At 46.2% G+C, this 27,008-nt stretch overlaps 2 protein-coding genes across 3 annotated transcripts in view; one reads left to right on the top strand and one right to left on the bottom strand.

Annotated features, from left to right (window-relative positions):
• LOC138583003 (polycystin-1-like) overlaps positions 1 to 1,159 on the top strand; it is a 569,194-nt gene extending 568,035 nt beyond the window's left edge. The window contains exon 47 of the mRNA XM_069654860.1: positions 139 to 1,159. Within this exon, the coding sequence (XP_069510961.1) occupies positions 139 to 858 (720 nt within the window). The 3' untranslated portion in view covers positions 859 to 1,159. The remainder of the gene's footprint in view (positions 1 to 138) is intronic.
• Positions 1,160 to 27,008, bottom strand: part of NAT9 (N-acetyltransferase 9) — a 188,078-nt gene continuing 162,229 nt past the window's right edge. For both annotated transcript variants that reach the window (XM_069654863.1, XM_069654862.1), the window contains exons 4-6: positions 3,238 to 3,297; positions 2,464 to 2,558; positions 1,160 to 1,675 (exon numbers count right to left, since the gene is read on the bottom strand). In XM_069654863.1, coding sequence (XP_069510964.1) covers positions 1,529 to 1,675; positions 2,464 to 2,558; positions 3,238 to 3,297 — 302 coding nt within the window. In that variant the 3' untranslated portion in view covers positions 1,160 to 1,528. The remainder of the gene's footprint in view (positions 1,676 to 2,463; positions 2,559 to 3,237; positions 3,298 to 27,008) is intronic.

The following is a 27,008-nucleotide window of genomic DNA, read 5'->3' as shown; positions in this document are numbered from 1 at the left end:
GGATTAGTGCGTGGCTCGTAGTTAAGGCATCTTGCCTTCAAGTATTTGTTGAAAGATTGGTGAGGGTGAGATGGTCAAACAAGAATTTGATCAAAACCATTTGTGCAGTCCCTAACTCATTTCTCTTTTTTCATTCAGTTCCGTCACAAGGTGAAATTTGAAGGCATGGAGTCCTTGCCTTCACGTTCCTCGCAGCACTCAAAACGTTCCTCATTACCGACGGCTGGCACCACCTTCCACAGATCTGGATCCAGCATATCCTCCAGCTCCTTCCACTCTGAGGACATGGTATTACCTGACAGCCCAGCACCAGAGTTACACCCTGCAGCTTTGTACTTGGAGCGACTCCCATCTACGGTTAACAACCTGCTGGATCAGTTCGACCGTGTCAACAGAGTGCTGGAGGATGTGTGCCGCCTAGAGACAGGTCTGGAGCAGGTCCAGAAAAGAATAAACACCAGCAGGAAGGCTCAGAAGAAGAAAGATCAACTTCAGGCTGAAAAGAAGGTGGTGCAAAAAACAGTCAGGCAGCTGGACCTGCCTAGGACCTACAGCACATTTTCAGAGTCAGCCTTGGCGAGGATGAAGTCTAGCAGGGTGAAGGTATCCACCATTGATGGCAACAAGCTCTTCCAGCAGCCCTCTGCAGCTGATGCTTTGGGAGGTCAGAGGTCCTGGCTGAGTGGTCCTCCAGGATCCTATGACCTCTGCATGAGGCTTGGACAAGGTCCTGGTGCACCATGGAAGTGGAGACCAAAGAGTGAGGAAGGGCAAGGGGGGATGTGTCGTGACATTGCCCAACGGCATGTCCCCCTGAAGAGAAGAGCGTGGCAAACAGAGGGCCAAAATGAGATGTAGAGGCCCATAGAATGTGGATACTTGACTTCTTCGGAAACTGACAGAGAGCTGGGAATTTACGTAGAGTCCAGAACCATCAGGTTCCTTCTGTTTGGATTAATGCTGGCTCTAGTGCCCTGCTGGCCTCATATTCTCCTCATTATGGTGTCTCTGCTACAGAAAGCCAGGAACGACAAACTAGCTCTCCTCTCTGAAATGAGCCCCTCCCCACAATCTATTTCTTCTGATGCTTTCTCAACCTCTGGGAAAAGGAAAACAACTTATCTGTATTGTTTAGATAAAGAAATGTGGAGTCAATTAATACTTTCTGGCATTTTTTGTATTTATTAATTACACATATTCATGTGTGTCATGGTCACAGGTAAGTAATTTTCAAGTGGATGGTGAATCAGGGGTTTCCCCATACATTCAGTGGAGTGTGTGTGTGTGGTGTCTTAATATTAAGCATCGCTACCTTAGGTGACCCTGTCCGACATCGAAGGAGCTTTTTTTTAGATACATCCTGTGAGGGATATCTCTGCACATCCATCTACATGCACTACTATCTTGGAGACATCCTAGGCTGCAGCATCCGCTCTACTGTTCCCCTCTCAGGACAAAGCAGGGTGCATTTTCTGCTCCGGTCGTGGGAGAGTACCATCAAAGCCACCTGGCTACTGTAGATCACAGTTCATTTCACTGACTCCTGGACGGAGCAACACATTTCACTGTAGCTTTTCTCAAGCACATAGTCTGTCAGTCCCTGCAGCCAGTGCTGTTCATGCTCGCTCATGACCATCCTCAGAGTCACCTCCTGGAATACACTGCTCGTGGATACCTGCAAGACAGAGAAGAGCCTCAGCCATGAATACTGCACTCCCATAGTTCAGCCACCCTGCATCCTGATCCTGGAACAATGCACACCCATAAGCGAGGCACACTCTTTGCCCAGCCTTATTTTAGACTAAGGCATCAGCATCTGGCATAGCATGCCCAGCACATTCTATGGCTCCTTGGCATCAAGAGAGGCCAGCATATTGCACGTCACTAGTAAAGCACACTCTTCCCATGTCTCATGCTTAAGTACACAACCTCCATACTGAGTCTAGAACTCTGTATCCCTATCTCACACCAGGGGAGCCAGACACACATTTTATTGCTGTCCTGAATCCACAGTCAGACACATTGCATGGCAATTTATCACTTTACTGTCCGACACTACTGTGTAAGCCAGGCAAAGCCCATCAGCAAGCCGTCATCCACACTGTATCCCCAAGAGAGCCAGAAGCAATAGGCCCACTTGCAGACAAACAGAGCCGGCACACTGCACTCCTCAACTTCTGAAAGCTAGATGTGCTGCACTCACATTATACACTTCAGAGAAACACTTTGGGGATCCCAGAGTCAGTCATCAAGTACATGCCTGGCCAGCCAGAGCTAGACGAGGATCACATAAAAAAAAAACATCTATGAAGCCAAGACCATTCATTGTCCCCTTATACCATCCTCAAAGACCCAGAACATTGCTCTTAGAGACCCAGACACATATCACCTTAATTTCTTGATAGCTCTTCACAAGTAGAAGTGATCCCCTGCTGACAGTTCATTGCCTCCTTATCAACTCACCTCCTGAAAATGAAGCTTCTGGAACATTCCAATGCTCGTCACATTTTCTTGTCCAATTTTAGCCTCAAATTTGGAGATTCCGAGAGATTTCACACCTAAAGCATGCACAGTGATGAGAAAACTGTCAGAGCAGTGATTTTAGTTCGCCCTCAGAAGGATCACTGCAGTTGCACTTGAGGAAATCCCATAGTTCACACTCCCTTAATGTTGTAATGCTCCATGGGGTGCAGCATTCAGCTCCATCCATATGTACCTAAGGAATACCACACCCAGTCCCACCAGAAAAGGAACACTGAAAAACATCATACATTTCCCAATCCTGGTACGGATATTCTGAAAGTCCTGCCTGCTCAAAGACTCTCCTAAAGGAAGCCTTACCTGTTCTACTCAAACATGCAATGCCCTACTGCATTCATCCCCCAGCTTTACCCCCAAAGATAGCAATGCAATACGATACTCTCTTATCAAATACCTCAGTTCTGCCCATGCAGATACTGGCCTGAGACAAATTGCTGAGTCCTATCCTTACAGGTCAATATCAAGTAGGTTAATTCTCTACTTCCTGCTCCAAAACCAGTACGAACATGTTGGATACTTTGTCTAGTCCATCTTCCCCTCCACATAGAGAACATTCCCCTACCCATTTTACATGGACTCATTCATATGGCATAGGAGTTCTGGTTCCTAAAACTGATGCCCCATGTAAACATGCCCCCTTCCACCCAGATCAGCATTCATTTTCCAACACTGCACTTCCCCCACAAATGCACTTACCATAACTCAGCATCATGAGTGTCGCCTCTTTGCCAAAACCTTTGCCACGGTAGCAGGGTTCTAAATGAGATAGAGATTTCAGTTTACATCTTCCAAGTCTGCATTTTCCTTCTGCAATGCGGTTTTGATCATACTAATCTTTTTTACATTTTTATCTTATACTCTGGGAGCCATCAAAGTGCAATTTAGATATAAATTAATTGGTAGAGGAAGCAAGAATAATTTAATAACAGACTTCGACAAACTAGACTGCTCCAGTGTAGTAGCTGTGCAAGGGATAAGGATCAATGTAACTTAATGTGCAGCTCCCTCTTTCCATAGTATTCTGTTGGCAGATTTACTCAAACCACTCTTCTGCTCTACAAAGGTATGGGTAGGGTAGGGCCTGAGCGGGCAAGGCCCACCCAAGATCTGTAAGCACCCGCTCAGCAGCGCTGTGTGGGCATTTACAGATGTTAATGTCACTGCAGTGGGCCCAACCACTTGTTAGAGAATCCTGGCTATGCCTCTGCTGCTCTACGTTTCTTGGTTGACTTTCAGTGGCTCATGGTGGATCTCATTCTTTTTTATCCATATATATAGGACATCAGCCTGGAGAGTTCACCAATTTCCTTCTGTTATTTCAAATGTATGACATAGTTCCTTGCTTTATTTTGGGGACATCTAGAGGGATGAACAAGGGGGCCGTGTTAGTGGATGATGGGCCTGGCAGCGGCATGGAGAGGATTTAGGGAGTCACCCCCATTTAGTAACTGTGCCAGTAGGCAGGGGCCTGCCACATGAATGACCAAAAAGCTACTGTCCCTTTAAGAAAGGGAGAATTGCATGGTCAAGAGATGTCACCGTCATGCATGCAGCCTGTGTTGTACATGAAAGTCAATTTGCGAGAAAAATACAAATTCCCAATTGTATTCTAAAATCATGTCAACTACTCAGATTCCATCGGTAACTTGAAATGGGAGTGGTCTCCCACCTGCTTGTGCGACTTACTGCCACTTGCGAGTGGGGAAAAGGCACCAGATAGCAAGGCAGAGATGCTTTGAGCAAGTATTCAACTCTACACACAGACGTGTAGGGAAAGTAAATCAAAAATGGCGGATCAAGTAGTTAAACCTCCTTTCCGTGGCTGTGTGCCTGGAAGTCCTGCCCAACTGCCACGTTTGCAGTTCTATCCCTGAGTAGCCAATCATAATTCTGCTCATTTATAAGCAGGCACAGCAGAAATAAATGTCAGAAGCACAACCCCAGTTACTGACATGCTTAGGGGATAAAATAAGATGGTCACAGATAGGGATTGCTGGCACCAGAGACAGTCAAGGTCGATTTCTGGAGATGAGAGCGGAGAAGTGTGGCAACAAGACTGGGAGAAGGAACATTAGGAGGTGACAGAAGGAGAGTATCAGCAGGTAGTATCAACCGAACCTCAGCAAGTGGCACGAAGAGAGAATCAGTGGCTGGTGGTAGGCCAATATCAGAAGGTGACAAAAGGTGAACACCAAAGAGAATACAAGGGGGTGGAAAGGGCTGAATATTAGAAGATGGCAGGTGGATAGTATCAGGAGGCAGCAGGAAAATAATTTCAGGAAATGGTGGCTAAGAAACCTCAGGAGGAGGCGGGAAGCAATAAGAATCTGATCCTAGTGAGTTACTCGCTAGAGAGCAGGAAGGAACTAGAGGGCAAGCATCACTCAATACAGAGGGGAGAGAAGAGATCACCAGCAGAACCTACAGTAGGAGGAGGAACAAGCATGTAGCGTGGTGTCAAGGAGGATCAGAATCCAGTGTAGAGAAGGGAGTTGATAATGCCCTCACAAGCTTCTCTGAGTAAACTGGGGGCAGCATACGAGGTTGGCTTTGTCCACGTGTACCAGAGAATCAACAGCTGTTCATATGGCTGACAAAGCAACGTCTACATAACTTGCTGAAGGAATCAGAGAAGAGACAAGCAGGAGAACCTTTGATGAATGAACCATAAAGATACAGTGCCCGGAAAAGACCCCAGATTATTCAGAATGTAAGGAGAAGAACTTTCAACTGGTGAAACTGTAATATAGGACTGTCCAGACTTTTTCTTTGCTTCAGTTTTGTCATCCCTGCGTCTTATGCTGTACCTAACTGCAGTCTTTGACCTCGTCGACCACCAAACCCAATGTAACCACCTCACCACAACAGCCAACTTCTCCCTTGCAGCCACCGACTGGATCAGATAATTCCTGGCAGAGGTATCCACTCATTTCTTCATTGACTATTTTGCCGCCCCCCCCACGCTGATAATATGTGGTGTCCCCCAAACATTACAACATTTACACTAAACCCTTCTTTGACCACCTTGATGCCCTCAGCATCTCATATACGAGCCAAGCATGCGACACCCAAATCATCCCCCAAGATGTTCATCCATCAATTCCGTCTACAAAATCATTCAAGACTGGACAGCTTCCCATCTTCCTTGACTAAATGACGAAAAAACAGAGATTCTCATCGTAAGCTCCCATGTCTCACTCCGCAACCTCGATCCAGCCTACAAAACATTAATCATAGATGAGAATCTGATCCAAACTTCACCCACGGCTAAAACCCTGGGCATTTATTTAGATGCAACCCATTACCTATCGCGCCACGTAAATGCCATTGCCTCCTTTGCTGCTTACACCGCCAAACTCCTTAAAACCAGGAAAACCTTCCCCTCTATGACTAAGCGCCTCACCATAGCCCCAGAGCCATCATCGGATCTAAACTAGATTATTGCAACACCCTCTTTGCAGGCACATCCGAACGGATCCTGGGCAAACTTCAAACTATACAAAACAGTGCACTTGTGCCGCTCTAGGTCTGTTCAAACACGACCACATCTCTGAAGCAAGAAAACATGTTCACTGGTTGCCGAATCGCGAACAAATCAAGTTTAAAACTCTCTCCATAGCCCACTGGTGCCTCACCAACACTGCCCCGGCAAATCTCCCCCACCCCATTGAGAAATACATCCCACCTCGCCAACTGAGATCAACAAACAGCCACTACCTCAAAGTATGCAGGTTTAATGAAAGAAAGCTGCAGGTTCCAGCTTCCTGTCACAGCTGCCAAGCTTTGGAACATCCTCGCCAGTACACTTAGAAAAGAACAGTCCTACCAGACCTTCAGAAACAACTTGAAAACCTGGCTATTTACCCAAGTCAACCGTTCTCTGCACCATCTTTAACATGGACACATCCATTGTGTAATATTCTAATATTCTGTGACATTTTTCTTCCCTTCTCAATGTAACTAGTGCCTAGATACCTGAGGGTGTAGTGCGCTGCGATAAATGCAAAGTAAATAATCATTGGTAGTAATCACTGCTGTATTTGTGGATAACGGTGCATTGTAAGTCTTGAAGCGTGCCGTTTTATGGGTGTACTATCACATGCAGTAAGTGTGGTTCGAAATGCATTGTGAGAGCTTTGAGTATGAATGATATATGATATGATATGTCATTTATAACGCGCCTATACACAAGTATTTCAAGGCACGACGAGGCAAGGGAGGGGGGACAGAGGGAAGACAGACAACGATCTTACTAGGCCAGGTGTCATTCAGATCGCGCAAGTGCAAGGGAGGTGGGAAGAGAGGAAAGTGCAGGGGGGAGGGGGAGGGGAAAGTGCAGTACATGGGATAATAAAATAACAAGATAAATAAAAGTACGGCCAGCTGGTGGCAAGTGCAGGGTGAGTGCAGACATGAGTGCTGGTGGTGGGGGACTGTAGGGATACAGAAAACAGTCCCAAGGTGCAAGGGTTGCCAGGGAGGCAGTGTAGGCGTGCAACTGGCAGGGCATGGGCCTGAGATCAGATGGGTGGCCAGGTAACCAGTGCAGTATCAGTCAGGACTTCAGCAGGGGAGAGGGGGAGAGAAAGCAGAAGCAAAGAGGAAGGTTTTAAGGTGCTTCCGGAACCGAAGATGGTTCTCCTCAAGTTTCAGGGAGGCAGGGAGGCTGTTCCAAAGGGAGGCTCCAGCTGAAGAGAGGGATCTACCACGAACTCGTTGCTTGGAGAAACAACTGACCCAGAGGGAGTTGGAGGCGGATGAGCGAAGAGTTCGAGAGAGAAGATATTTATGCAGAGAGAGTTGAAGGTATTGATGCCCAAGGCCCCAGAAGGCCTTGTGGATGATGCAGAGGGTTTTGAACTTAATTCTTGCAGCCACTGGGAGCCAGTGCAGAGATTTCAGTCCTGGAGAGATATGATCCCTGGGCTTGAGGCCAAGGACAAGTCTCGCAGTCCTGTTCTGGATGAGTTGCAGAGGGCGTAGAGTAGAAGCAGGAAGATTTAGAAATGCTGTTGCAATAGTCCAACCTAGAGAGAACCAGAGCTCTGGAGACAGTGAGTTTCTGGAGGAAGGAGAGGAAGGGAAGAATAGCTTTGAGGAGGTGCAGCTGGTAGTGTGACTTCGTAGAGACGTCATAGATGTGAGGAGAGAAAGAGAGTGTGGAGTCGAAGATGACCCCAAGGTTTTTGGCCTTGCGGGTGGGGGCAGGAGGAGGGCCAAGAGAGGCCGGCCAGAGAGGCCGGCCAGAGAGCCACGGGAAATGAGGGAGTGGGTGTGTCTCAATACTGTATGTATATACTCATACATATTGTTGGTGTGGATAGAGGCACAGTGGAAAACACTGGGCCTCATTACACGGTAGGCGGTAGCCATGGCGCTATTAGCACCATGGCTACCCCCTTACCGCATTCCAGGCCCGTGTTACCGGAATGGGGACTTACCAGGTCATTCCAACCCTGGCGGGACCGGTAAATCCCCATTCCGGCAACCATTCCCCATTCCCATTTGAGACCCCATAGGGCTCAATGGGAATAGGGAAGGAGCCAATAACGGGCCCGCTATTAGCGGTCCCATTATTAGCTCTGAAGTCCCTCAACGGGTCCCTTCCTTAACGCCTGGTAAAACCAGGCGTTAAGGAAGGGACCCGCTAAGGGACCTCGTAGTAGGTTGGTAAGGGATTACCGGCACCGGTGCCCTTACCGGTGCTGGTAATCCCTTACCACATACCGTGTAATGAGGCCCACTGTCTCAGTTCTGCATGAGCCTACCACTTCACAATGCAAGTTAATAGAGGCGCATTGTGAGATATCTGAGGGTGCCTTAGTATGGGTATACTATTACGGGCTCTAACTGTAGACAGAGGTGCATTGGGAGAGCTCTGTGGGCGTCTTCATACTATATGTGTGCGCAAATACATGTACGTGTAGATAGAGATGTACTATTATAACTTTAACGGTGTCTCAATACTGGATGGGCATACTAACACATATAAGTATAGAAATGGTGTATTGTGAGAACCCCAAGGGTGACACAGTGTGGGTATACTATTACATGCTGTAAGTGTAGACAGTGATGCTCTGTGAGAGATCTGAGGGTGCCCCAGTACATTGTTTGCACTGCCTTTCAGCCCATGGATGCTATACCATATGGCACACTGCATAGGCACGTTTAGGCCACTTTGGTGGTGACTGGCAAAGTAAGTAAAGAAAAAAGTGTGTGTGTGAGTGTGCATATATATATGTGTAATATATTATTGTTATTGTTAAAAAAACCCTTAACTTTCATCAAACAACCAATAAAACATTACAATTATTTCGTCACAGTCAATAAAACAACATTAATGACACAATTACATAAATAATGGAGATAAAACATTTCAAATAAGATGAGACTCATTATACAGACTCTCCTAATAATTTCAGTGACTTGATAAAACCAACAACTGCGATCATATCTGAAGTTGGTCTCCCACTCACACAATGGGAAAAAACGTTTTCAAATCCGATACTGTCAATTGATAACATTTTCCACAAATAGACAGGGCGATTTCCAATTTGTGCGGGACATGACGTTAAAAGATGCTCCATCGTTTTTATTTCATCCACCTCATTACAAAAGCTACAAAATGCTTTATTGTTACTAATTATTGTTTACCTGAGCATTAGGATGCAAATTTAATCTAAACCTAATAAAATCATTTCTTATATGCCTAAGATAAAGTTTTAAAAACTGAGCTAAACCCCCCAAACCTCCTGATTTTTTTTATTCAAACCAAAGATGTTCTAGCGAGGAATAATTATGAACTTCATTACTGGTTTTACACCACTCGCAATCATGAAGGCATTTTTTCACAAAATCGGGGAGTAATTTTTCCCCATTAGCCCCAATCAAGCTTAACAAGGATTAGCAATGTGCAGCAAAATACTTTACTTGAATTACCTTGTCACTGGTTAACATTACATTCAAATCCATGTATAGTGAATTGGCTGGTGGAACTACACATTTTAAAAAGAGGGTTAAATACTTCCAATTAGCAGCAGCAGTCAAAGATTTACACCAAGCTCATATCTTAAAATCGAAGCCGGGGTAGAGGAAGGTACTCCCAGAATTCTCCTCCAAACTCAAGCTTGCAATTTGGGGAGCAGCCACTCTAAAATCCACAAGTCTAAAAGCTCTATTCCATACACAATCTTTGGTAAAACCTTGCAATCATAAAACTTTGAAACTGGAATCATGGAGAAGGTTTAAGTTACTTACCTGTAACTATTGTTCTCCAGCATGGGTTTGTTGTGTAAGAATTGGTGCAGTCACACTGGGTGAGACTACACAAGACTTATCTGCTAAATGTGAGGACACCTGAATCCTCCAATGAAGTCTAGATAAGCCTTTCCCAGCAGTAACAGTGTTCAACAAGCCACATCCTTTAGGGGGAAAAGCAATACCAAAGACAATGGATTTAGGAGAGTGCCTTTAGGGAGCCTGGACAGCCAAAGTAATTTGCACACAGTCTATAGTTCTGATGCACTTCTTGGATAAAAGTCTTGCACAAAGTTAGAGAGTTCAGAGAAATCTCGTGTGCGACACAAGCTGTTAAACCTGTGCAAAGGGAGTTGAAATTAACTCAGAAAGTAAGAGGTGCAAGTCTCAAGTGAGACAGCACGTCTTAAGGCAAGAAGGTAAGTACCCCTAAGCCTGAAAACGTACCTTTGGTTAGAAGAAAGGGGGCCAGCTGGATTCTGTCTTGCCACAGCCAAGCAGACCCTGGTTCCTGAGCCTCAGTCGTGGGGACAAGAGGGAGGACGTCTGGAGGGCTCCTGCGCCAGTACTCGGGAAGGACGTCAGCAGCTACGGGTATTCTTTGCTTCAGCAGCACTTCACGGTTTCATCGCTTCATAAACAGCACTGATGCAGAATGCAGGACAGCGGTTGGACTTTCCGTGCTCCCTCGGTCCTGCACTCTGGTGAGGGGATTTTGGATTGGGAATTCCTGCCTCTGGAGGGTCCTTAGGAGGCTCCTGGAGCTTTTGGCCAGATTAGTTCCGTGACAGATGTTGCACTCGACTATGGACACTCGACCCCTGGCAAAGGGCTCCTGCAGCAACAGAGAGGCACAGCAAGTTGGGGATGGCGCAAAGTGGAGTTCGTCTTAGGGTTAGTTGGTCCCACTAACCCAAGGGGAGAAGTCGTTCCGTCAGAACTTCTCTGTCGGGGTGAAAAAGGAGGTCAGCACAGCAGCAGGGCTTCACCGGGCAATTGAAGGTCCAGGAGGTTGCAGCAGGCTTCTCGTCACGGTTCCTTCTTCAGATGTTTCTTCCAGTGGTCGACTCTGCCTGTAGTCCCAAGAACCTCACGGTTTAAGCAGGTTTTCCCATTCATGCACAGCCTAGGCTGTCAATCACACAGTAGGGTGGCTATCCTAAAAGGACTAGTTGGCTCAGGCACTCCTAGAGACAAGGACAGGGGAGTTTTGGGATCCTCCGTCACATCCTGTCCTTCCAGACACGCTGGAGCCAGGGGCGGGCTTCAGGACTGAAGCCAGCCAAAGGCAAGATAAAGGACTCAAACCGGTCTCAACGCACAGAGTAAAAGCCAAGAAACAACTCACAAACAGAAAACGATGAAAAAAGAAGACGGGCCATTTTGACAAAATGGTCACCCATGGGTGCTGTACTGCAGCTGAGGGTTCAGCCTGCAGTAGAAGAGCACAATGGTAGGAAAAATTAAACCACTGCCACCGGCCATTTGAAGTACTGAGGGTAACAAAGAAATGTTACATGACAAAGTAGGATAAGGGGCTACTAAGTAACCCCCCAGCACTCCACATAAGATGGTGTGTGTTGGACCTACAAAGAGAAGAGAAAAGGTAAGTAAAGTCAATTTCACCTTACTATTCTTGGGAACTGTATTTCACCCAAAAAAGATTTTAAACCTTAAGAGAAATACAAAGGATTTCTCAGTGACACTGCACTGAAGGTGCTGTGTGTCTCCATACAAAAGCAGATGCCTATGGAGTCCAAAAATAGTGAAAACACAAAATCCAAATCAGATAGAAACACATGAGAGAGTGAGAAAAAGGTCCCACTCTCTCAGGAGTAAAAATTAATAAATCCTAAACCCAGCAAAAGAGCTGGGGGTCTCTAAGACGGGAGGAATTTAGTACTGAAATTAAAGTTCTCCCTAACAGGGTCTGGCATGGATTCACATGCTCATGAATATTCCCTGTCGTCAGGCTGGGAATCCTCGGTAAAAGAAAAAAGTTTCATTTTAAAACAGTATTTCTCCTCTAAACTAATCACTGTCCTCTGGGTCATACTACCCCCATCCAATGAGTGCTCTTCCTATGCCCCGCCTCTGGCATCCATCTTCAGATTTGGTAAGCACGTAATGTGCCACTATGACCAAGTAGCACCGCAGAGGGGCCAGAGGGAGGGTTTGCATGTGAATCCATGCCAGACCCATGCTGGAGAACAATAGGTACAGGTAAGTAACTTAAACTTTCTCTGCACTACTTACAACACACTCTTCCCAAATACACTCCTTCTAGAGCACTCTGCTCATCCTCCTCCAACTCTCTTAGAGTGAGCTGTTTTTTCAAACAGAGACTTGGGGGTAGATCCTTATCCTCTGCAGGGGCCACCCTCTGGAACAGTCTCCCTGCCTCTCTCTACGCCTGGAGCCAGAACCCCTTAAATTCCAGAAACTCTTCAAGACCTTACTCTTCTCTTTTGCCTTCGCTCTACCGCTTCCCTGCTAACATCTGCTTTCTACCACTACCTCCTCCTTCTGCTCAGCTTGCTAACTGGACGCCTGGCTCACCTCAGAACCTTACAGGTCCCAGGCACCCACACCAGTTCCTGCACTTGCCTCGGGGTCCCCGCACTACATGCAGCACTAAGCACGTCCCTAAGAGGACACCCTCTGCACTTGCCTGACCCTCCTGGACCAGGCACCCTTCCTCCTATCCTAACTGCTGGTCTGGCACTTGCATCATTGTCAGTCTGTCATGTCTCTTATGTTTTACCCTCCCGCCCTGCCCTCCCCAACTACATGTTAACGCACTTGAATTAGCAGAAATGTAGTCAGGCTTAGTATGCGTATTACTGTAGATCATTCTGAAATTTCCAAGGCCTTATGAATGATTGTATCCCATGTTCCCCTCCCATCTTGGAGCAATTTGAAGCACGCGTTTTGTGTCTAAGCGGTATACAAAAAAACAATACAATACAATACAGAATGGGATCTGGCATGGGTCCACATGCTCATGAACAACCGATACACAGCAGTACACATTACACAACTACGGGAGGTGGCAAGGCTCAACAGCAATTCACAAATAGCCCTGGAACAGACTCACCTCAAGTGAACAGTTTGCGTAGCACTGTCTGGCCGACTCTGGACTCCTCCCAGGAATCCCTGTCGACGCAGTAAAACCTTGTGAAGGTATGCGTAGACCTCCACGTCACAGCCCTGCTGATGTCGAGCAGAGGCACACCAGAATGGAACGCCGTCGGCACAGCGATTGCTCTGGTGGAGTGGGCTCTCGGACGGCACGGCAGAGGGCAGTTTGCCAGCTGATGACAGTGCATGATGCAGTCGGAGAGCCATCTTGAGATGGAAGCCTTGGACAAGGCCTTCCCATGATTCAAAGGTCTAAAGTTCACAAACAATTGAAAAGTCTTCTGAAAACTCTTAGTGCGTGCCACGTAGAATTTCAAGGCATGAGCAAGGTCCAGCGAATGCAAGGTCCTCTCCACTGGCAACAAAGGGTTCAGGAAGAAAACAGGCAACACCAAAGGCCGTTGAGTTGGAATTCCGACGGGACCTTCGGCATGAATGTTGGGTACGTACTCAGCACTACCCTTGATTCGTGGAAAGCCAGATACGGCTGCTCGCAAGACAGGGCCTGGTTCTCACAAACTCGTCTGGCTGAGCTGATGGCCACAAGGAACGCTGTCTTCCACGAGAGACACTTGAGTGGGGCTTGATGCATAGGTTCAAAAGGTGCCCCCATGAGTCTTGTCAGGACTACGTTGAGTTCCCATGCCAGGGTAGGGGCCATCACCCGAAAGATATGCGTGACTGGGACAAAAATAAATAATAAAACCACCAAGAAAATGGCCGCCGGGAAAGGGAAAACAGAGCCCGGTTTCCCTTTCCATGGCGGCCATCGGGAGCGGACGTGCTGGGAACAGAAATGCTCCCAGCGCGTCTGATCCCAAAAGACGACAGAGAAGAAGGTAAGTGGGGTTGGGAGGTAGGGGAGGAATAACTAAATAAATAAAGCACCAGAATCCCTGGCGGGGGACGATGGTAGCCTCCACATGGCTGAAGGAAGCCACACCGCCCGCCGTGGGCAAAGGAGGCAGAAGGTAAGTGGGGTGGGGAGGGCAGGGAGGTGGGAGGAAAGGGGAACAAAAATAAAAACCTTACCTGAGTCCACGGTGGTGGGCGAAGGCAGCTTCTCAGCCGGGGGGGAGGCTTGGAGTGGGGATGGCCCCGCTTCGAGCCTCCTCATTGGCTGAGGGGCAGCCACGTCTCCTGCCGTGGACAAGACGGCTGGAATCCCGGCCGTGAAACGACCCGGCGAGAGCCAATCAGAATGCGTGTTGCATTCTGCTTGACTCTCGCCGGGTACTAATAATAATTCTTGTCCTCCACATCGTAGAGTGCGACTTGGATTGTAAGGTTAAATCTTTGAGGAAAGGTACATGGGGACCAACCCATGGAAACATTTAAAGACAAGACACAATATCTTGAACTCTATCCGCTGCTGTACCGGCGGCCAATGTAAACCTCTTCATGACTGAGATAGAGGCTTGCAAGATAAGGAACATATCATACGTACAGGCGAGTTCTGGGCCACCTGTAGACATTGTACCTGGTATTTTGGTATGCCAGATAATAGGGCATTACAGTAATCCAACTTTACATTGGTAAGAGCACCTACCACTACAGGACGATCTTGTAGAGAAATGAGTGGCAATAATGGTTTTAAAAGTTTGGAAGTACACAGATTTTATAGTTTGATTCACATGTAAATGATTAGCTGGAGTGTCACTGGAAAGGATGGGCCTGGCAGCATTGAGCAGTTTTGTGGAGTATGCAGCTGCGGAAAAGATAGAACTTACTTGGTGTGATAGGGAGAGAGTGGCATTGAGGGGGATTCCAAGTGTTTTGACTGAGGAAGAGACAGGTATCACTGATCCATTAATGTTGAAGTTTGAGTACTGCGGATCAAGTGTTTTTAGGGCCACTGCCGGACTGACAATGAGGAGATCTGCTTTCTCATCATTGAGGCAGAGTCCGTGGGACGCCACCCAGGATTGGATCTTGGCATGGGTGGAGCCGAGGATGGTGGAATATGTGTGGTAGTAACCTGAGAGTGGGAGGAGAATCTGGGTGTTGTCGGCATAGTTGGTATAGGCTATGCCGAGCAAGTCTAGGAGGTCGAAGAGGGGTTTGGTGAAAATGTTGTAGAGCGTTGGTGAGACGCATGATCCTTGGGGAACTCCAAAACTGATGGGGGACGGTGAGGCGCATGCATTATCTGCGAAGACGTTCATCAATCTTCCTTCTAGGAAGGAGGGTATCCAGGTGGTGGCTTCTTGCGAGAAGGCAGCTGAGGAGGTGAGATGGTGACATAGGATATTGTGGTCAACTAGGTTGAAGGCCGCAGACAGGTCAAGGAGATGGAGTAGGGCCAGTTTACCTTCATCTCTAATGGTGTCGAGCTGGATTTTCAGATCCAGGTGGGCAGACTCAGTGCCCTGGAAAAGACGGAAGCCTGATTGCCGGATGCCTAGAACGTGGTTGGTTTCAAGGTGGGGTTGGATTTGTAGGTACGCCGCTCTATCGAGAATTATTAGGAGGGACGGTACAGTGGTAATGTGCCGGTAGTTGTTGGCACTGGTTGGGTCAAGCGTGGGATTCTTTAGTAAGGGAAAGATCCATGCTTCCTTGAGGCCTGAGGGAACTGTGCACTTAGTGAACAAGGCCTTAATAAAGGCTGTAATTAATGGGGCTAGTTCGATGGCGCAGTCTTTGATAAGTGGTTCTGGGCAGATGTCCCCTTTACATTTGGTTGACTTTAAGCTTTGTAGGATGTGGAGGGTTTCTTGTGCAGTGACCTCATTGAACCTAAATAGTGGGACGTCTGGTGTGTTTATGATAGGTGTATAAGTGGGCATGGGTTGTTGCGTAATGCATGCTGTTTTACCCTTGATTTTCTCTTTAAGATAGTCAATTTTGGACAGTACAGCGTTTGAAATGGGGTTACACCAGGAAGAGTCTTTGAGAATCGTGGAGGTTTAGGGGCTGGTGTTTCCAACTCTTTGAGGATGGCGAATAGTTCTTTTGGATCTGATAAAATAGGCATTGACAATCCTTCTGTTGAAGGAGGAGGCCTTGGCGTGTAGAATGGCTTGTTGATAGTTATTGGAGAGGGAGGAGAAGGAGTGCTTGGAAGATTCAGAGGGATTATTTTTCCAGTTTAACTCCGCAAATCTTTTTTTTTTGCTCTGAGGGTTGAGAGCTCTGGGGTGTACCCGGCGTTAATGTGAATGGCTGGTTTGGATTTTTGGGCGAGAACAGGGGCAATGGTGTTGATAGCGTCGGTGAGGGTGGAGGAGACGTGTGGCACTAGGGCCTCTAGGTCTGAGCGTTCCAGGAGATCGTGGTTAAGGGCATTGAGAAAGGGGGTGAGGCACTCCTTGGTGAGTTTACTGGAGCTGTGGGCAAGCGCGGAGGGGTGGAGCTTGTAAATGTTATAGCGGACGGGCCTGCTGGGAGTGAGAAGGTGATCACATTATGATCGGACCATGGGCAGGGTGAGCTGGTTTTAATGGAGATGTGACAGTTAGTGTTGGCTAGCCAGTCAAGCGAACAACCTTTGTTGTGAGTAGGATGGCAGATGCGTTGGTTGAAGCCGAGAGACGTGTGGGCGTGGCTTGTGAGTTAGCTGAGGGGTCATCGAGGCCCAAGTTGAAATCCCTCAAAAGAAGCACTTGGGACGTGATTGCGAGATTGTTATTTAGTAGGAGTAGGCCCTCTTTTAATGTGTGGGTGGGCCCTGGTGGGCGATAGATGAGATGAATAGTATTGGTGTTGGTGGGGAGGTGGTCCATTTGAGAGGGAGAATATCACAGTTGTTATTCAGAGCACAGGGTACTTGTCTAATGAAATGGCGGTCCTAAGCAATAAGGGCAATACCCCCTCCTCTTGCGTTAAGTCGTTCACTTCTGTAGATGGTATAGCCTGTAGGAAGGGGGAGGGATAGCAAGGGTCTGGATGTGGGGGGTGTAGCCAGGTTTCGGTAATTGCTAGTACATCTAGGTTATTAGAAGTTGTGTGGTTGTGGATATCTAGGACGTGAGCGGTCAGGGAGCAGGCATTGATTAGGGCTAGATTAAGGACTTTGGTAGGGGCGGACAGTGAGTTTTGTGTAGAGCTGTTCTTGGTGGAGGGGGGTATGGCTCAGGTTGATGATGTTTAACACAGAGTCAAAGCAGAAGCTGGTCTTTGGCATTGTTAAAGATCTAACACTTGGCCTTGTAGGGGATCTAACATTTGGTATTGCTGGAGATCTAACATTTGTCATTGTTACAGATCTAACATTTGGCATTGTTGGAGAACTAACATTTTGCATAGTTGCAGCACTAGCAGTTGGAGCGGGGGCAATATGGACATTAGGTATGTGAGTATTGCGTTCCTTTGGCTTAGGTTTAGAGCTAGCGTTCGGTATTGATACAGATCTAGAATTTGGAGTGCTAACATTTATGCATTTCAATAATGGCGACATTTCTAGAGGTCCGCATGTGGGCAGGGGAGAGGCTGAATAGATGATCATTGTGAGGAGGCAGGCGGGAGCACTTGAGGCTGAAGGAAGGCATTGCAGAAGGAGGGTCCGAGTTGAAGTCGTCACAGTACGAAGGTAGACTGGGGATGTAGTTGGCATAATTGACTGGTGCAGTGCGGATCTGAGAGGGCGGTTTCATGTGGATTGCAGTTCTAGAGCTGATGCAGGTATTTCTTACTGTTGAAGAGGTGAGTTTGACTCTATAGTGGGGACTGGCCATGGTGCGGCTGGAGAGTCAAGCATTTTGTGAGAGGATCCAGCAGGGTGTCGGGGCCCTAGTCCTGGGGGGAGGTGTCAGATTGTGGGAGGTGGCCAGTGCGTGCCTGGTGCGGAGTGAAAATGCATCAGGTAGGAAGCATGATGGGGGGATCCAGTGGGAGCATGGTATGCTGAAGGGAACTGGTAGCCCGAGGACGATAGCGTTGACGTCACACAGAGCAGAACTGATGTGCATAAAAGAGATGCAGAACCAAGAGAATGCAGATATTCTATAAGGAATCAAGAACGTATCGAAGATAAGTGACATCTTGGGATCAAGATGAAGAAGCTAATGCTACAGAAAAGATGAAGATATCAAGTTGTTTTATACGTGTACATATGCAAAGAAACGCAAGCAGATGAAGTATTCTTGAGGCTAGCTTTATAGTGAATAGATTGCGGCATGCACCAACCTATACATATATAGATAGGAGTGAGTAAAGAATGGATGTTCCACTACATGTTATAGCAGAGCTGGGCTAAAGAAGGAAGGCCTCCTTTCCAGTGTGTCGCAGTAAAAACAAGTGAAATACAAAGTGAATCTCAGAAAGATGAGGCTGGATGAGCCAAAAAGCCAAGGCCATATCAGGCTGAGGTGAGCAGACATTGGATACAAAACATGTGAAGAATGAAACTCTTGTTCAGGAGCCATGGACAAAAACAAGGAAGACGTCAAGAGGTCTATTAGAAAATATATATATATTTTTTTTAAATTCAATTTTATTGGATTTTCAAAGTTAACATTTATCTTCATTAAGGCAAAACGAAGAAACAGTTACATACATGAATATAGGAAAAAAATATCGTCATTGTTTGTTTCACGCAGTGCGGTGCGATTAGTATACAATTGTAGAACTAGGAATGTACAAACATGGCAAGCAAACAATAGAGCAGAAATAAGGGCAGGACCTTGGACGTTCCTTACAAATGTTAACAACTTTCCCCATCCCCCCTCCCCTGCCCCGGGAGAGAGAGACGTGTCGTGTAGGGAGTGGGTTATGGTTATCAGCAAGGGTTAGGTCTTTATCAGGCGCTTTGTGTTTAAGGGTTCAACATGTGGGGGGAGTGCCCCAGGTTTTTGGGTGGTGTTTATGTAATGATGATGACAAGGGGGCGGGCGTGTGTCAGGGAGGTGGAAACCAGTACATTCTCATCAAGTACAAGGTTCGTAACGTTCATGATGGGGGGTCGTCAGTATCTGATGTTGGGTATTCAGTAGATGTATGAGCTCTTAAAAAATCTGACCATAGCAGCTCAGATTGTGTCGCTCTGCCGTGAAGGGATGCAGTGATTTTCTCCATGGTATAAATGTTCAACACCACATTGATCCACTCTTGTTTAGACGGGGTCGTGGGCGATTTCCATTTTGCAGCAAGTAAAGCTCGCGCCGCAAGCAACAAGTGGGGGGCTAGACCACGCACCTTTAACCATTCATCCTCATTTTTTTCAAGACTAAACAAGACTAGGTGTGGATCAGCCGTTCTATGGATACCGTCAGTGTGCCTGATCCATCCCAGAACCTCATCCCAAAAAATCTTTATCTTCGGACATCCCCACCACATATGCCAATAGTCTGCAACTTGTCCACACTCACGCCAGCAGGAGGGGGAGGAGGATTGGTACATCTTGGATAGTCTATACGGGTCGTATTGCCAGCAATGTAGAAGTTTTATGGAGTGGAGTTTGTATTGGCATGATATTGAGGTACGTGAGGCCATGAAGAAAATATTTTTTTAATGCACCAGAAGCTCGATTTCGTGGTCTTCAGTCACATGGAGGGATGAAGTTGGCCGAGCATGACGACCACACCTACGCATGGAGGTAGAGCATGCCTTTACTCCCCTAAATTCTCCAGAGCAAAAGAACACTCCCAAAAACAAGTTCAAAGCCCTAATTGACAGCAGACCACTGAGGTGATGATAGATGATTATGCTAATTGGTTGGAAGATATGGTTAAGACTAGCTCACCAGCACCTGGAAACTCAGCCTGCGTGCTGCTAACGTAGGTGGAAATGGGACATCGTGTATTTGGTGACGTTCATAGTGACCTGTTTAAGGGGAGGGCTTAGTTGCCCCACCTGATGTTAAGACACCTATCACTTTCTTTCACTGCCTCAGACTAGTATGGAACGTATACTTAGATATTCCCTTAAACCCTATCACAATTGCCACTAGGTCTTTGTAGTTTGCCACATAGGATGACGTTAGTAATACGTAGGTTGACGTCACCTATGATGATTTTTTGCAATAAAAGAATGCTTTTTTTTTTAAAGATGCATGGAGAGAACTTGCGCGGAGACGTCGTTGATGTCCATTGTACTCCCCTGTGTTAGATAATTGATATTAAAACAGTTATCCTTTGGCCACCTACCTGTGTCGTTTCGATTATTGATGTTTGAGTAACTTCTGCATTCATCTCAAGGATATTGCTACCTCATCTTAGAGGGCTGGAAGCCTCCAGTTCACGTGGTAGCAGAGATGATGGTTAGATATCCATCGAGAGAGTAGGCTTTAGGGTCCCGTAAATATCGCAAACCCCTGCCATTCGGCTGAAAAGATGTGAAGCTCCTTGTAGATGGCGGTATCAGTTTTCAAACTTTAGACTTGCAAGCAAGGGTAAGACGTGCCCCCCGTTTTCCACGGAATCCCCTCCTGTCGTCTACAGGAAGCTGAACGAACGGAAGGTTGAAGAGGCTGGTAAAGAGGCAGACGATCCCGAGAGTCGGAAGTCGAAAAAGCAAATGGTGAGTAAAACTGAGTGCAGTGACAAAAGTGTGAATGGGCAGTGGGTAAAAGAAGTGATAAGAGGAAAACGAGTAACGGAGGGAGGTTGTGGTAAAGTAACTTGAGAACAATTAGCATTGAATATTAAGTAAATTGACTTGAGGAGAGGCCAAGCAATTAAGAGGAATCGTGAGGAGAGGCCACGATAAAGGGTCCGCCCAATTAACCTGCGTCGTAAAGACTTAACAGAAGGAGCCGTTCTTAGAGCCCTATTTACGGGTGACGTAGGCTACAAACTTGACAGTTTAAAGAGGACGGGTCACATCCCAAATCGGGATATTTTTATGGGTAGAAAAAGTCTTAAAGAGAAGACCGAGATATATGTGGCCGGTCGAGTATGTTGGTTTGTTTTATGTGACTGTATATGGTGAAAAAACAATAGAAGAATTGATACATGTGAAATGGAAACATGAGAGTCGAGAATTAATTATTTATTTGTTGGTATTGAACTGATGTGGTTAGTGAAAACATAGATTAAAGTAAAAAACGTGATATAGAAGGTTTGGAGCCTGCGATGATTGGTGCACACTCATATTGTTTTGTTTTTCTGAAACGTACTTTTGAAATCTACAAAGTGTAAAGGTGAGTATTGACACTCAAGTGTGAGTTGTCAAAATGGAGGATATTACTCTGCTTATACACCTCTGCAAGCAGCTACCCAAGCATGCATCCAAACTTAAGCAGTACAGTGCAGAATGGTTTAAGGGTACGGCAGACAAGATGTTCATGCCATGGCCACAAAGGGAATCAATATCAAAGGCAGTTTCGCAGCATATGATGACATATTTGCATGCAGCATATACGGGAAAAAAGTTAGATAAATGACTAGCGGCCATATAGCTCTGGAAGATGTACCAGGAAGAGAGAGAAGGGCCACCTCCTGTAGATTGGATACTTAATGTATGCAAAGAGGGGGGTGAGGACCCTTCTGCTCCCCCTGCCGCGTTGAAACAGACGGCGATAGTAAGAAAGATGACGGCTGTTCCCATTAAGGGAGCCGAAGGCAGCGGCAGGATATAGTAACCCGGCATATGAGTCACCTGCGCAAAGCAGCGACGAGGGCCCAGAGAAAGTTCAAGAGAAAAATGTAATCTCTAAGGTCCAGAGGCACAAGGAGAGACGCGATAAGCAAAGAGGTGAACGACCAAGTACATTCTTAGATATAGGATGGAAAATAAAGAGATGGAAAGGAGAAAAAGATAAGACTGATGAGTTAGCACTTATACAGAACAAATGGATGGGTGGTCAGCTTTTGCTCAAACTCGATGGTAAGAGCATTGAGGGCGTGAGGCAAAGGGAAGATCGAGATGAACAGGATAAAAAGGATAAAGAAAGAGGAAAGATTGAAAGAAGATGGGATGAAAAGAAGGGCTAGACAAAGACGGGAACAGTTGTATCAAGATGAGCAATTGAAAAAGCAGGAAAAAGCAGAGGAACAGAGAAAATATGATAATAGACAGAGGGCAATCGAAGAACGGGAAAGACGAGAAAAGTGGAAAGAACGAGAGGAAGAGGAGGAACAGAAATTGAGGGATGAAATAATGCAAAGACGTAGAGATGAAGAAATACAAAGGGCAAATGAGAGACGAGACATGAAGAGGAAGAAAGGGTAAGGGAGGAAGCAACGAAGCGAAGAGAGGTTGATGATGAACTAGAACAAAAAAGGAGACAGTGGGCACGCGATATTGATCGTATGGAAAAGAAAGTAATGGATCCTAATCCAGTAGTGGCATGGGAACACATAGAAGAATACTTCCCAGCACATGAGCAAATAGCAGGTCCGTCTAGAGCAAATCTGGAGGATGAGTTTGACTCTTGAAAAATTGGGGACGCTATCGATAAAGTCTATCATGATATGAGGACTAAGAGAGTGCTACAGGGGAAGGGTAAAAATGATCGACTCGAGAGTATGCAGCTATATGACAAAGAGGGAGCCTCATGTAATTTTGAACCAAAGGAGCTGTCTTTAGATAGACTGACTCTGAATAGAGATGAAGAAGAGAGAAGTCACACAAGTTCGGGACAGGATGCGTCAGACGAAGATAGAGAAACCTTCCGTGGTCAAGGGCGAGGTGGTGCATGTGGCCCAGAAGGGTGTTTTTCAATGGATAAGAAAGTAAGATGGTTGTATCTAGACCTACCCAAATCTCGGGCGCCAGGATCATTGACGTGGCTAGATCTATCTAGAGGGCAATCCCATGGTGAGAGGGGGGACTCGCAACACTATGAAAGCAGTCAAAGGTCGCTGCCAGGAAGAAAGCAGAGCAGAACCACCATCGCTGTTATGAATAGACAAACAATGGGGGATGAATGCGAGTTTCCTTTGTTAGAAAAGGGGGGAGCAAGGCCACAGTGTATACCTTGGCCACAGATGGATAAAGATAATTTAAAGATGCAAACTCCAGAGTTTAACTTCCGACGCTAGGAAATGGATACACGAGTTAGAGAAAATGACAGGAGGACACACGTTAGCTATAGGGGACATTAAAGGTCTCCTGATTGCTATCCTTGGGGAAAGGGCTGATGACGTATGGTGAAGAGCAGGGTATTCTAGTGTTACCACGATAAACATTGCTCATGATTGAGCACCATTCAATAACTGTAGGGCGATGGTCTGGAGTGCGCTTAGAGTAGTGTATCCTGACACATCAGATATGGGAGCTATAATGGTAAGAAATATGAAGGAAGGGAATGATCCTCTTGTTTACATTCAGAATTTCCAAGAGCAGTGGGCCTTGGAGACACAGGAATCTTGGGGGAAATTTATACCTGTATGTGATCATATTTTGTGCCAAGGGCTGCCAGAACCAGTGCAGAAGCAGCTCAAGAAATTCGTGGGCATGGAAGCAAAGCCAAGGTCAGAAATACATCTGACCATTGCGCACTATTGTAGGCTGTTGCAAGAAAAGAATCGAAAGAAAGACGATGTTAGGAAAGGTGAAGAGGCAATGTTAGTGCAGAAAAAACTATCCAAGTACGCCATTGAAGGGGCAATGTTGACTAGTGGAGACGGGTCGGGTTCACAGCAAGCAGCAAACATGCCGCAGGTGAATAACCAAAGGCAGTTCGATCAAAGTAATAATGGATTTGCACCACGGGGAAGGGGAGGCTTTCGAGGTGGAGGCTTCCAGAATAATCAGGGAAATTTCAAGAACAGTCAAGGTAGGTTTCAGAACACACATAACGATAGTCAAGGCATACAGGAGGGGCAAATTAGGAGACCTCCTCCTATATGTTGGACATGTGGTATGTCAGGGCATTTTGCTCTTACATGTCGAAGCCAAGGATCCGTGCAGAATAGGCAATTCTCAAGAGGGGGGACTATTCATATTCACAGCAGAATGGGGATGGGTTTGCCCAAAAGCAGGCAGTGCAGCAAACACATGAGCCCGAGAATGCAGCAAGACTTTCAAACGCAGCAGGAACCAATGAATACGCCACAAGGGCAATAACAACAGTCACCCATGCAGATATAGCAAAGCACAAACACAGGTCAGTTAATGACTCCTAGAATAGGGGGTTTTACTGTTGATGGAGGGAATCCTTTCACAGGTACAGGGATGAGAATATATCCACAACAGGACAGCTCACTGGGCGACTTGATGTGTTCGATACTATCTGTGACGCCTAATCCTCAAGAGGAACCAATGGTTGACGTCAATATAGGAGGCAAGTCTTTTTCGTTTTTAGTAGACACGGGTGCAACACGCTCATGTATACGAGAGGGGTCATTTTCGATGTCTGGAAATGCCATGAATACTCAAGGTTTCACAGGAGCTACAAGTAGAGTTCCTTTTACTGAAGAATTGCCAGTCTCTATAGGAGAGTGTGACATGTCTGTGCCGTTGCTATATTCAAGGCAGACACCTGTCAATATATTAGGCCGAGATTTAATGGCAAAGTTGAACATGACGATTTCATTCACTGATGAAGGCATAGTGTGTTCAACACCAGGAATGTATTATTTAAACGTGAGTGAATATGACATTTGCAGGACAAGTAGCCATACGAGGAGTCTTTCACTATAGAGTATGCATTCTGTTAACATGGCTACCAGGTTTAGTGGGCAGAACTATGAGAATACCTGATGAGTTTTTATTCAGGCCAAAGATACCTATGGATGAAGAGGAAGGGCGAATCTTTCCTTTAGAATTACAAGCAGCCATAGTGCGAGGGGAAATGGCTTTGCTTGATGGGAATGACCAAGATAGCAGACGATGGAGCACAGTGTTTGCCATTGGGAAGGTTATAGATTAACTGACGTCACTAATGAGGATATGTTTGGAGATCATTCATCAGATGACAAAGTGATATTCAAGATGAATATTACTTACTGGGAGAGCAATTAAACAAGAGGTTCCTCAGACAATGATGTTAGCACAGAAACACCCCGAGTATTTTGATGAAGACACAGCAAAAGTGCCAGTTGCATTATGGACAACAGGCCTCTATGATGTAGGCCTATTGAAGGGGGATGGAGAAGTGAAGATTAAACTGAAGCCAGGAGCAAAGAACAACAGTATCCCATGTCTCGAGAGGCAGATGAAGGTATTTTTAAGACGATATCCGCCATGATGGAACAGGGCATCTTAGTGACATCAGAGTCACTGTGTAATACCGGGATTTATCTGATTAAAAAAGGGAAAGGGGGGTTGTGGCGTTTAATTCAAGATCTTCACCCGATTAACCAGATTGTAGAGGCCAAGTTCACTCTAGTTCCTAATCCTGCGATAATCGTATGTAATATACCTGTTGAAGCACGATATTTCACTGTGATTGACTTGAAAAATGCGTTTTTCTCAATCCCATTGCATAATGACTCGCAAGATCTGATGTCATTTACATTCAGACAAAGTCGTCTGAAAAGCACTCGCCTGCCCCAGGGGTACTGTGAGTCCCCATCGATTTTCAATAGAGTCCTGCAGATGTACTAGCAATATTGAGTTAGAAGTTGTGTTGCAGTACGTGGATGACATATTGGTCTGTACCACCTCAGAGGAAGAGTGCAGACGCGATTCAGTACAACTGATGGTTATCCTTGCAGACAAAGGATATAAAGTAGACAAATAAGTGCTGTACATAGGTCAGTTCATTTCACATGAGGGAAAGAAGGTTACTCCTGAAAGGGCTCAGGCTATTTTGAAAACAGTAAAGCCGATCACGATAAAGCACATGCAAAGATGTTTGGGACTGTGTAATTATGTGAGGGTCTGGGTCTTGGATTACAGTTCATACATAAGGCCTTTGTTGCAATCTTTGAAGAAAGCGCAGGCAACTCAGGAAAATATTGTCTGGACTGAGGAAATGGAGGAAGGGTTTGATGAGTTGAAAAAGGCAATTTGCACAGCTCCAGTTTTAGGGATCCCCAATTATGCTGAGGAATTCTGTATTTTTCGCACACAAATGGCACTGTTATGACGGCAGTACTCACGCAGAGAACAACGTTGGGGTACGAGCCCCTTGCATATTACAGTGGGATTTTAGACCCAGTAATGAGGGGTCACTTTCCTTGCGAACAATCTTTGGCAGCCACCGCGTTCGCCATTGAGAAGGCTGTCAGCATAGTAATGGGCTGTTCTATGAGGTTATTTGTTGAACATGCTTTGTTTGCTATTTTGGAGAAACCTAAAGGTATGTTGACATCTCAAAGGGCTTCTGCCTACGAGGTAGTCACATCGAATCCGGCGATTAAAATAGTCAGATGCAGAATAGTTAATCCTGGCATGCTTGTAGCAGAACCAGTGGCAGAGGACGAGCGATGATCTCCCAAGGGTGAAGGAAAATGTGTTGGCAGCTGGGGAGATTCACTTTATTGACGGTTCTTCTAGAATCGATCAAAATGATGGACAAAGATATACAGGTGCTGCTCTGGTGAGTTTGAAGTATTGATTTCGGAAGTGTCCGAAAGTGTCTCTACTGTTGGGCTGTGATTTACTCTGCTGCTGTGCTTTATCCGACGCCGTCGGCAAGAAGAAGTAAAGGTTGCGGCAAACCGCGTACTTATACCCTTTTACTTGGGTTGGACTTCCATAACCACAATTCTCTCGTGCCTGGATTGCCCTGCCTTGCACCCACTGTGATTGGACACAGGACACCATATCCTATCCGGGCACGTGCACCGGAAGTGTCCGAAAGTGTCTCTACTGTTCCCATCTTCATCTTGTATCCTGGCTTGCAACATTATGTGTTACTACTGACTTCTGCAATTGTATTTGCTCTCCACTCTAGCTTCTCCACTCTTTTTGACTGCTTACTCTCTGTTCTCTCCTCCTTTCCATTCTCCTTTTTCCTATCTCCTCCCCTTTCTTCTATGCACTTACTCTATCAGAATTGTCCCTGGACCTAATATGATAGCAACATCGTCTGTTTCCTCCACCCTCCCATTACTGTTTTTTTTCCTCCCCACCACCCCTCCAGCACTATCTGAAATGTCGCCAGGCCTAGTATGATAGTCGCTTGTTTTGTTCCTCTCCTCCTTTTCTGCACCCCTCTCCCTCACCTTTTGTTTTTCTCCGGCTCTACCAAAAATGTTGTCAGGCCTAGTACGGTCGTCGCCTGTCTGTTTCCATTT

The sequence above is a fragment of the Ambystoma mexicanum genome, chromosome 3q (genome assembly GCF_040938575.1).
Source record: "Ambystoma mexicanum isolate Mex_15411 chromosome 3q, UKY_AmexF1_1, whole genome shotgun sequence".
Classification (NCBI taxonomy): domain Eukaryota; kingdom Metazoa; phylum Chordata; class Amphibia; order Caudata; family Ambystomatidae; genus Ambystoma; species Ambystoma mexicanum.
The sequence above is the reverse complement of the archived record's forward strand: the minus strand, read 5'-3'. Positions and strand labels throughout refer to the sequence as shown.